At 42.3% G+C, this 11,786-nt stretch overlaps 2 protein-coding genes across 2 annotated transcripts; one reads left to right on the forward strand and one right to left on the reverse strand.

The window, feature by feature from the left end:
• Positions 1-318: 318 nt before the first annotated feature.
• ccn2a (cellular communication network factor 2a) lies at positions 319-3,346 on the forward strand. The gene is made up of 5 exons (XM_084952773.1): positions 319-613; positions 805-1,021; positions 1,118-1,393; positions 1,488-1,699; positions 1,797-3,346. The coding sequence occupies exons 1-5, from the start codon at positions 551-553 to the stop codon at positions 2,091-2,093; spliced, it is 1,065 nt and encodes a 354-aa protein (XP_084808899.1). The 5' UTR covers positions 319-550; the 3' UTR covers positions 2,094-3,346.
• Positions 3,347-4,487: 1,141 nt separating this feature from the next.
• On the reverse strand, positions 4,488-11,732 carry chga (chromogranin A). Its single transcript, XM_084952772.1, has 8 exons — positions 11,478-11,732; positions 11,096-11,145; positions 10,227-10,320; positions 8,635-8,703; positions 8,483-8,551; positions 7,660-7,947; positions 6,513-6,907; positions 4,488-5,242 (listed from the first exon to the last, which is right to left on the reverse strand). The coding sequence occupies exons 1-8, from the start codon at positions 11,521-11,523 to the stop codon at positions 5,159-5,161; spliced, it is 1,095 nt and encodes a 364-aa protein (XP_084808898.1). The 5' UTR covers positions 11,524-11,732; the 3' UTR covers positions 4,488-5,158.
• Positions 11,733-11,786: the final 54 nt, after the last annotated feature.

The raw sequence follows: 11,786 nt of genomic DNA on the forward strand, positions 1-11,786 counted from the left end.
TTTCTTTTTGAAAAATTAATATTTATAGGTACTGGCTGTCTGTTTGTGAAGTCAGTCTTTAGGAATTCCCAGTGTGGGGTCTCAGGACTGTAACCAGACTTAACCTCCCAATCCAGATGAAAGGTGCTCTGAGAGAGAGACGGTGTTGTTTGGCCGAGCAGCAGAGCCTTGCCTTCAGACAGCAGGAATGTGGGATGTCTGGAGTGGGGGGCAGGAAGCGAGGAAAGAATGCCAAGTATGTCCATGTTTGTCCAGGGCTGGCTCTCCATTCAGCCCCCAGTGACGTGCTGCGAGGGCCAGCGGGTATAAAGGAGGCTCCACTCTGCAGTCAGAACTCAGATCAACTCTTCTACCGAAGCTAAACTCTAGCTTTCACCAAGAAAGGAAAAATAAAAAAAAGACAGTGAGCCGGAGCAGCAGTTGGGAACAAGACAAGAGATCAACTTGATCAGAAAAGTTTCTCAAGCTCAAAACTTTGATGCTAAAGGACGACTTTTTCCGAGAAGGTGTTTTTGGAAGAATCTAAATTAATTACTAAAGACAAGAGAAGATGGTTGCTGAGATGAAGAAAATGATTTTGCTGCCTCTGCTGTGCATCATGCTTTCCTACATGGTAAGTCAGAAAAAAATAATTCATTTTAGTGTTTTGGTGTAGGCTTTGGCTTTAGCTGGACTTGAATGGTGAAGCCAGTGCTTTAAACTTGTCTTAATAGGCAGTGTGTTGGATGTGTGTCTGTGTTTCTAGCACACAACATGGGTATGATATTTACCAGAGAATGTGTCTGTGTGTGTGCCTGTTTTCAGGCTGCAGGTCAGGAGTGCAGCGGCCAGTGTTCGTGCCCGTCCACCCCTCCTCAGTGCCCCCCAGGTGTCAGCCTGGTGCTGGATGGCTGTGGCTGCTGCAGGGTGTGTGCCAAACAGATGGGGGAGCTCTGCACTGAGAAAGACGTCTGTGACCCGCACAAAGGCCTCTACTGTGACTTCGGAGCTCCCAACAACAGACGCATAGGAGTTTGCACAGGTGTGCCACTCATGGCTGATCTTTTCTATGACGTCTGCAATAAATCCAATGTATGAAGCAAATCATGACCCTTCTCTTGCAAATTCTACTCGACAGCTCGAGACGGAGCCACTTGTGTGTTTGGCGGCACGGTGTACAGGAGTGGAGAGACTTTCCAGAGCAGCTGCAAGTACCAGTGTACCTGTCTGGACGGAGCCATCGGTTGTGTGCCTCTTTGCTCCATGGACATCCGGCTGCCCAGCCCAGACTGCCCCAACCCAAGGCGTGTGAAAGTGCCTGGAAAGTGTTGTGAGGAGTGGGAATGTGGTTCTTCCGACACAAAGGAGAATGAAACTCCCACCACAAAAAGCTTCATGGGCCCTGTTTTGTCTGGTAAGTGTCTGTTTTTGAAGAACACAAGGCTACAGCAGGTTACAGCATAATTAGCACTGTTTTTCTAACCCAGCGTTTCCTCCTGTGTTTACAGCATACAGGAAGGAGGAGACCTATGGCCCAGATCCTTTTATGATGAGAGAGAACTGCCTGGTTCAGACGACTGAATGGAGCGCCTGCTCGAAGACATGCGGCCTGGGAGTATCTACCAGGGTCACCAACGATAACCGTGAATGCCGCCTAGAAAAACAGACCCGGCTGTGCATGGTGAGACCATGCGAGTCTCAGCTGGAGCAGAGCATTAGGGTGAGTTCTCGTTAAACAGCACCACACTCGTGACTTTTACATATCAGTAAAAGAAACCCTGCTGAAGTTGCTCTTTCCTCTTTTTTTCCTCCTGTAGAAAGGGAAAAAGTGCATCCGTACTCCGAGAGTCTCCAAACCCATGAAGTTTGAGATCTCTGGCTGCACCACCACCAAGTCCTACAGGCCAAAGTTTTGCGGCGTCTGCCTGGACGGCCGCTGCTGCACCCCGCACAGGACCACCACCCTGCCCATGGAGTTCAAATGCCCCGATGGAGAAGTCATGAAGAAGCACATGATGTTCATCAAGTCCTGTGCCTGCCACTACAACTGCCCCGGGGAGAACGACATCTTCGAATCCATGTATTACAAGAAGATGATGGGAGACATGGCGTGAGCCGCTCCTGGACGATAGGCGCTTTTGACTTGAAAACAAACACAACTCCATCTCATTTTGCAGCTCAGTATATATGTTTATCATGTTTTATTTTGCCATTTTCTCATTGTAAAAGTAGCCCAGGCGCTCGTCTTAGTGCCTGTATGTTTTGTACAGCTGATGAACATCAGCCTCATAGACTCAGACAGAGGGTTGCTTAGCAGCTCCAAAAAATCCCTGCACTATAACTTCTTTTTTGTTTTGACAAACCTGCTGTCAGGTTTACGCCCATTTCCCTTGAAAGCCTTTTTACAAACCCGTCCATTTTACTGTATGCATTTTATACCTTATCTAAACGTTGACCTCCTCTCTAAATGAGTTGTCTAATAAGTCCCTCCACCCTCCCAGTCCAAGACCAGACCTGTAAACTCTAAGCAGCTGTAGAGGGAGCATGCAGTCCACAGCAGGCCAGTGTTCCCCTGTCCAAACAGGTCTGAATGTGTCCTTGTATGTGTGTGTGTGTTTGTGTGTGTGTGTGTGTGTGTGTGTGTCTAAATTTTAGCCTTGTCTGTGTGTACGCGTTTCACTGTGCTTACAGAGTAGAGGAAAGGTCAGAGTTTCTGCCCTGGATGAGAAAGCAAGCAGCATGCTGAGTTTAGGGTTAGATAATGGAGTACAGTGGGCTTTGCCACGGCACTGAGAAAAGAAGAAAAAAACATTTTGACTATTACTGATTCAGGTCAGAAGGAGGGGGGGGAAAAGCATCTACAGGAACAAAATGTCTATTTTGTACAAAAATAGAAGAAGAGACTGGAAGAATTGTAATTTCATTCCTTTAAAAAAAAAATACTGATGTATATACTTTGTATATATGTGTACAGTTTAAGTTAATTTAAAAAGCCAAAATGTTTTCTGTGCTTCAAAATGTATCAGTGGTGTATTTTTGGTTATTTTTTACTATTTTATTGAGAAGTGTGACAAAAATGTTACATGTTTTACTTTGTAGCTGGAAATAAAATCTTATATTTTTTATACAAACATGAACTGGTCTGTCTTTAACTTTGATCCGAGACTGAGATCCTGCTCCACAACGGCTTCATTAGCTCTTGGCTTTCAGCCGACATTTGAAAGCACATTTAACAGTAGCTCTGCTAAACTGTTAGGTTTTGACACCTTATGAACTCGTGTATCACTCACTCAGAAAAAAAATAGCCTCAGTCATCGGAGCAGGCCTTCAGGCTCAAGTGATTTAAAGGGGCGTTCAACATAAAGGATGTCTTTGTTTAAGCTAATTGAAGTAATCTATAAAAATCCCTCCATTTATCTACGACATGGATGCCTTACATATTCGTGCTGCTTTTATGCAACATGGTGCAGTGCAAGCACTCAAGAAAGCTGTGTGTCATGCAATTAAATGATGTACATAAAAGCAGACAGAAATATTATAAGAGAGGATGTTTTAAATTTAATGGCATATGCATTTATTCATGTGTTTTCTAGTTATTTTTGTAAAACACATAAAGGAAAATGGAAAAGATTCCATGCAAACATGACCATTGTGCATTTTAATCATGCTGTTGCGTTACTGGCCTTTGAAAAAAAAAGAGGTAAGAGATGGTCTAATGCTGCCATCTGGTGCCCTTTCAAACTCAACCTTAAAAACCCTGAACTATATTTGTAACAGCTGGCTGAATAGTGTAGAGATGCAAAGTTCCAAATATAACTAATACAAAATATCCAGTAAACACTATCACCATTGTCCCTGTTATCTGTGATCTCTGATTATGTTCAGTAACAAAATTTTCCTGTTGAATTTTCTGTGCAAAACCTACATTCAGATGCATTATTCAGGCATTCCAAGACTGCATTTGTCTGACTGTACATGATTCAGTTTCGAGTCATGCCTACAGTAGCTATATTTACTCGAGTTGCCAAAGAAAGCAGAACTTTCACATTTTAGTTTCTCCACTGCCCACATTGTGTTCTTGACTCCATCAAATCCATGTTTCGCTCGGCAGCTCTCGACATATTGCTGTTAAAATGCAGCATTTAAAAAACCCCAGCTAACACTGTATGATAATATCTACTCTAGATATTTTCTTCTTAATAGTAACAACCAAAGAATTTTCATATTGCTGCCAAAACCAAAGGTTAAATTGCCTGTTGAAAAAGAATGTGTCAACAGCCTGTGTGTCATGCTGATGATTCATGTTGTCAGCGTTGTCGCCCACAAACAAGCACAGACTGTATCTACACTTGTAATTTAAGTTTGCAGTGGATCCTATAGGTTTGTGTGGGTTGTGTAGATCAATCTATACAGTGTGATGGTCCTGTAATGACTCTTAATACGCTCCCTTTAATATGTTAATAATAAGCTGACTTTAGAGGCATGAAAAACAGTCACCAAATAGAGAATTCCAGATAAACTATTCAATTTATTGATTTTCTTACATAAATTCAGTACAGATCACACCCCAGACATTAATCCGCTAAAAATCACTTATTGCCTTGGCTTGATTTGCATCAACTGCATCTATGACAATCATCTAAGTCTTCTCTATCTTTAACTTTGTAAGTAAATGCGCATTCCAGAAAGAGCTTTGTACATGTATACATGCCATTACTGTACAACCTCACCTTGTAGGTGTATACCTGGATTTGCCTTAACCTTTCACAATGAATCAGTGCGCACCGTTGAAATAATCTAAAAAGCAGAAGAGATACGTTTACAGAAACAGAGACGTGATTGTCGGAGAAAATGAAGCTGAACAAGTCGCCTTTCTTCGGGAATCTTCTGAAATGTTACGCACGCAAATGCACGGTACGCGCGCACTTGTGTGTTGTTAGTATGCACGTCTAGCTGCAATGTGCATCTACTGTATGCTACTCTATGTGAACGTCACGAGTGAGGCCGCGGCGGTCGGGCCTCCTCAGGAAAAATAGCGGAAAGACAAAAATCTTGTCACACATTCACACGCTCTGTGGAAACCAGGCAGCTGGTAAAGCGGAGGAGGACGAGGAGGCAGAGGAGGTTGCGGTGTCAAACTTTGTTCCTCTCTCTCTCTCTCTCTCTCTTTCGATTTCTCTCAGCCTCGCCGCAGCTCGTGGAGTTTCTGGGCAACATTTTCAAGCTCTGACTCGATGGCTGCCAGACTTTCAATCTCAGGCTCCTGCAGGTATAATGAGAAGACAGCGTGTGAGAGAAGGGACACCAGCAGTGCAAACAATCATATTTATCCGTGGCTCGAATGTCCTATCTATTAGAGAGAGCGCAGATAACGTCCAGAATGGCATCCTTTACCTTCAATTTAATAACAACTGTGTTGCAGTTTGCATCCATCAAGGCTATTGCAGTGTAAATAGCTTCCTTTCAAGATATTGCAGGGAGTCAAGCTGTAGGAAGAATCCTGCTTTAGAAGCAAACAGGTAAAACATCCTGAGGAACAATTTCATTGCATTCAGGAAGGATTTCCTTCTTACTTGCTGAGAGAAATCCCTCATATCTAAATATGAATGTATTATTAGCAGAGTTTAGTGCTCTTGAAGACTAGAAACAGCCACACACCGTATATCAAAGATGGATGCAACTCCTAGTTCTAAGAGGAACATTCTGCATTCTTTCTAATGGCCAGCAGGGGGCGACCCCTGTGATTTCAAAAAGAAGTCTGGTTGTGCAGATGTCTGATGGAAATCTAGACTTTGGTTCCTTTGATCAGGTTTTCTGATGCATCTGTGGTCTCAATCACTGGTTTCACAGCTTATTGAATGCGACATGATGTTCTTTGGTATACTCTTATAGCTGAACAACACAGAATGGAGATGTCCATCTCTAAGATCTATGGTTTAACTCCCAAAAAGATAATCAAACACTCTACCCCCCCAAAATGGAGGGAGTACATAATCGGTTCTGTTTGTTAGCAGTCTAGCGTCCACAGTTTTCAAGATTTAATGTTCACATTTTCTTTGATGGAAGACACCCAGTAACAGCTTGAGATGATTTCATTTTGGTGAAAGTTATGTCATAGTCAAGCTCACACCAAATGTAAAAAAATCAGTATAACTTTAAACATATTTTTATAGCTTGTCTTATCAGCTTTACAACAATATGTTTAGACTCTTTATTTTTTCAGCACGTCAACTTACAATGCCACAGCGATGCTGTAACAGGCTGACGTCACCATGTTGTAATAAAAACATCATAAAACTTAAAAGTTTAAGTATCCTCTTTATGCTCTCGGTGTTCCTGTTTGTGTCATTATTAATTAGCGGTTTTATTGGAGGTTATATAAAAACAATTTCCAGTTTTTATTTTAAGCTGAGTTGTGGCTTGCTATATCTCTTAACATGTGGAAAGATTCCTTTAAGCGATTTAGCACTTTTTAATTTTTGTTTCTCGGACTGTGAATCTCACAAAAAAAAAAAAAAAAGGGGAAAGCACACCTCTGACTTTCTGCTGGCGCTCCCTTCTTCCTCCAACCCCCTCCTCTCCTCCGGTGCTCTTCGAGCAATCATCTGCAGCTCCTTCTCCTCTGGACTCTTCTGGGCATTTCTTTTCTTCTTCTCTTCCTCCTCTATCTCTTTTGAATGATGAGGCACTTCATGTTGCTCCTCCTTTGTGGCTGCTTTCTTCTTCAGCAGCAAAGGCTTGGTTGCCTTGGTCCACCGCTGTAAGCTCTCCCTGTTCCCTCGCTTTGTCTCCTCCTTACGTCCTTCCTCTTTGCCCTTGTTTTTATGGAAGAGTGAGAGCCTCTTGGTCGTCTCTTCATCTTCTTCATCGGATGTTTCGTCTTTTGATTTCTTTCTGCGTGCGTCTCTCTTCTCATCCAATCCATCATCTGGGAATATAAAAAGAGTAAGATTTATTTTTATTATTTTTCCTCACTGAAACACCTCTGCTAGGCCGCTGCCAGAAAACTCCACCATCAGCAAGATTCCACTTCTTGTAATGAAATATTTCTTGCCAGCTGGCAGCACTGGACCTCAGTAGTGCTAGCAATGCTTTATGGGAATTATCAGCATGGCTGAAGCGATCAGATGACTTGGCTGAAGCTCCATTTTGCAGAATCAGTATCACTATTTCATTTTACTCAAAATAAAACAATTTCTCTGTTGAACATTGCAGAGATAGAACGAGCTGATTGCAGTCTTGATAACTTTAGAGGGTATGGGGAGATGACTGCAGTTGTAACCGAGCGCTTGAATTTTCCAACAGTGAGCTACTCATTCATTCCTGTTGACGAGCTGTCATTTTGCCAGCCGTGCTGGCCTCGCTCCCCTGCGAGTGAGGGGGCTGAGATTCATCATGTAGATGGAAGTGCTTCCATCAATCAGCCAGCCCTGAGATAGCAAGCAGTTTCCATTTACAAGGCAGTTTTTGTTTCAGCGCCGTCTCTCTCTGTCTTAAGATCCTGCTTCTACCATTAATGTTACATCTTTTCATTTGCTTTGAGTGGCCTGTATTATCAAAATAAAAAACTCGACTGCATCTTTAGATGCCAAACTCTCAATCTCCTTTTCCAATTTCCTTATGCTACTTTTACTTTATAACACATAAATTTCAAAGGAGGACCAGGAAATGTGCGCTTGCCTTTGCTCTCCTCTTCTGAAATCTCCTCTGCTCGCTTCTTATCATAGCCTTCTTCATCTTCGTCCCTCTTTTCATCCATGCCCTCCCTCCACTCCTCTGCAGACTCAGAGACATGGCTTCCCGGGCTTTCATCACTCTCCCGTTTCACCTGCACTTCTTCAGCTTCATTGTCCCCCTGCAACTCGCTGTCTTCCATGCCTGCTTCCTTTTCATCTTTTCCAGCTCCCGTCCTCTTGGACAGGATAGATCGTTCGCCGGGGCCTCCTAAAGCCTCCAACATGGATCGATCTGAAAATAGGGGAGAGTGGGGATTTAATTTACTAGAAGAAATTGATTTTCTAGTGATGTTAAAAGAAGGCGCTTACACAAAAGTACTACAGTTTATTATGGGGTTTATTGTTGTTACCCCCATGTTTTTGATTGACAGTAGGAGGCATATGTAACCCTGACAATTTAAAAAGAGCAAAACCCATTATCTTCTTCTTTGACCACATTCAAATTGCTATCCTTGTTTTTCCTTCCCACCATTGTGTGATTGACTTTGGTACTGGCACTGATTTTTTTTTAAAAAAGCTAGGTACGCTGTTATGTGGAAGGACGTCATACATGTTCTGATTTCTTTCCCTCACAGAGCCTCAGCAGAAGTTAAATCTACCTCAGCACTTTTGATGTGTTTTTTAGCGCAACTTTGCTGAAAAACATAAATAATGGAAACTATACATCACTGTCACAGCTGCTGCATTTAACCCACCGATTAGATACGCCATAAAAAATAAGAAGCATAACCACATGATGTATAGATGTATAGGAAGGTCCAGCTCACCAGGGACATCATCTGTAGCCTGAAGGGTCGGTGCTGCTGCTGTAGGCGTATCAGCTCTCCCCCGACCACCTTAAATGAAAATGAGTCGCTCGAGCCTTCCATCATTCTTATCTTCATGCACACGTAAACGAGATGAGTAATCCGTGACTCACCTTGAGCAGCGATCTCCTGCATCTCCTTCAGAAAGTTTTGATGACGAAGGATAGTAACAAGTCGGTCATCTGCACACACACGCAACCACATTAAAATGCAAACATATAACAGTGAAGAAGAAGAAGAAAAATAGCAGATAAAAGGCAGGGAATTGATGCTGTAGGGGGTAAATCACAGGTGTACATCTTTCCCTTTTCACTGTTTTCAAAGGATTCAGAGACACGTTTTTGTGGATTCATCAGAGTTAATTGCCCTGGAATTTACTGCTTTCAAAGCAAGAGCACAATTAATCATTTGGCCCACAGAGACTCCCACAGCAGCAAGCGAGCACTTGGACTTTCTGCTGACCCACAAACAGCACTGCATATAGCATGCAGCAGCAGGAGCAAGAGACAGACACTGTACTGTATCATGTTCTTGTATCAATCAGTGATCTCTCTTTTCCTTTTACTCCTCCTCTCCATTCTCCTTTCTTTCCATCCCCTACGGTGGTGTACAGTTTCCCGCTCACAGCACCCGCTCAGTAGCAAACGCTCGATGAGTAAGGCTGTGATTGATTTTTTTTTGTGTGTGTGTTTTTTTTTTTACAACAAGGACGACATCAAGGTAAAACACCATCTATGTAACTGAATCGTCTTTACCGAGTCCTAGTGACCTCTCTGTATAAAACACTCTGCAGCAGACTTTTACCCAGCATTCACTGCATCAATCCATTAACCTTATGATCAGAGCACTATGCACTCGTTACGAGAGAACGGTGGATTTCTTCTAAAATACAGCACTTTTCCAGCAAGGCCTGGCCTCTTTTAATCCGCTCTTTTATATGGGAATAACAGCAGTGAGGGTGGGGATGATGATAATAACTGACCAGGGAAATCTGTATAAATCTATAAACAGGGAGCGACCTCTACCAGTGCCCTCGCAAATTGGTAAAGGTAAGAAATGATGTAAACATACATCCATTTTTTATTTTATTCCCATGGGGCCAAATCAGAAAATATGATATCCCAAGACATTTAGCATAGTAAGATTAAGAGAGCCATCAGTTTTGTGATGAGCAAGCACTTGGCAACAGAGGGGGAAAATGCATTATAGCTGATTACACCCTCAGATTAATGGAATGTAAAACTAAAACCTAAAACACTGCCTCGATGGGGCAATATGAAGGAAACGCACTGTGTTTCTGCAGCATGTTTAAGATATGAGGATGTTAAGAAAAGGTCAGCAGAGAGGATAACACCATCCAACAGTCTGGGAAATGTTTTTATGTGAAAATCAAAGTTTTATTGGTGTTTTTAGATGGGACAAGATAATAGCCAGACTGTGGGTTATCTTACAGTCCTTATGTGTATGCAGCCTGTGTGCAGTAGAAGAAGAGACATGCTTCAGTTTTATGTAATATTCTAACACGTAATTGCAAAATCAATTCTTTTTCATTAATAACTCATTTTTTAAGTGCATGTTGCCTGTGCTAATTTAAGCTATCAATGTAGTTGTTTGCAGCACTGAGCCATGCTAACAGCCCCTTTTAATGATAAAGGACATTTGATTATGCTCAGTGTTGCCGATCTGTCTTCCTTCTTTTGCTTACCCGTCTTCAGTGTGGCCAAACACTCCTGACTGACAGGCATGGGGTGTGGCCTCGATAGGACATCTGCCAGCGCCTCCACGATGCATTTCATCACCTGTGGATGCACACAATCCAGAATCAGAGGAGAGACAGTCCCCAAATGATCCCAAAAAAAAAAAGTGAGAATTACAGTAAAACAAGCTGCTGTTGCAAGCAAGATGAATTAAACTGAATCAAAAGCAGCATATGAGTCTGAGACTCTTTGAATGCAGCTTGTGTGCCAACTTAGCCACTAATTGAAAGATATAAATCTCTTTAGATGGGGGATCAAAATTATTTCAACTCCCATTGTGCCAATACTACATCCATACATAATTTTTCACAATCTTTTTCTTCTTCTTCTTTTTTTAAAGGTGCCCAGCTTCTTCGCACAAGACCTTTGAAGTGATCAAATTCCACATTTCCCTTTAGCAGTCTTGTCTCTCCAAACCTTATTCTGGAAAGCTCTCTCTCTCCCTCCCTCCCTCTCAGTCAGTGGATTTAGCATCCTCAAAATCATGGAGGTCAAGGCTCTCCATTGCTCTCAAATTGCTTTCTATTGATTTTTACAAAGTCAAATGTGGGTTTGCCTCACAATGAAGGTGCTTGAAGCTTTAAATTATTGGGATTAAACATTGCTAATCATTGTGTGCCTTAAGAGTGCAGCTGGAGAGCAGCTAGAAGGCAATGCAGTGGATTTGTATTATTTGTCATACTGACAAGAAGAATATCCCTGAAGTATCGATTTAAAAAGGTTAACACTAACCTGCACTAGTTTCTTTTTTGCTTTTTTGTTGCTCCAATAAAACTAATATTAGAATAGAAACCAAAAACAATAAGAAAATATTTACCTTTACGTCCTCATTCTCCAGCTGACTCGAAGTCACTGGCAATGAAAGGACTGCAAGAGAATAAGAACACAGAGAGAAAAGAAAATCATGCATGTTCATTTGTTCACATGCTTTTCATAATCCCTACAGCTCCTGTGTGTGTGCGTGTGCGCTTTTCTTTCCTCACTCGCTGTGTTACTACAAGCCTCTGGTTGTTTTAGTAACGAGAATAATTGTGCCAAAGGCGCAGGTGAATTCATTGCAATTAAAGATGCGCTTGTCGCTGTCCTCGGTGCGGAACCCCGGCAGTCACAATACTTAATGCAGATTTCCTTCAACCAACCGACTGTGTCTTCATATTGCTCAACTTCATCAAGGTTTAGCTGTCTGTTCTTTTTCTTACCGCAGCTAGACAGGATTGTCAAAAGGAACAGTCCTCTCCCGATCATGTTTGGAAACGAGGCGAAGTAGCTCTCCAGGAATAATAAAAAATAGCGAAGCTTTTATCAGAAGGTTAGGTTTCTTCCCTGTAAATCAAAGTCGGTGAATTAGGGACGCATTCTGAACAAAACTTAGCCGCCTTTCGGTATTTCTGGAGAGCTAGATTTTCTGCAGCATCGGTGACCCGACAGCCTCCGTCCTCTCCGGTCTCTCCACCAAGACCTCGCCGCAACAGCACCCTTTTTATAGCGTGAGATGGAGAGAGGAAATG

The sequence above is a fragment of the Perissodus microlepis genome, chromosome 15, assembly GCF_051167445.1.
Source record: "Perissodus microlepis isolate ML-2025 ecotype Zambia chromosome 15, ASM5116744v1, whole genome shotgun sequence".
Lineage (NCBI taxonomy): Eukaryota > Metazoa > Chordata > Actinopteri > Cichliformes > Cichlidae > Perissodus > Perissodus microlepis.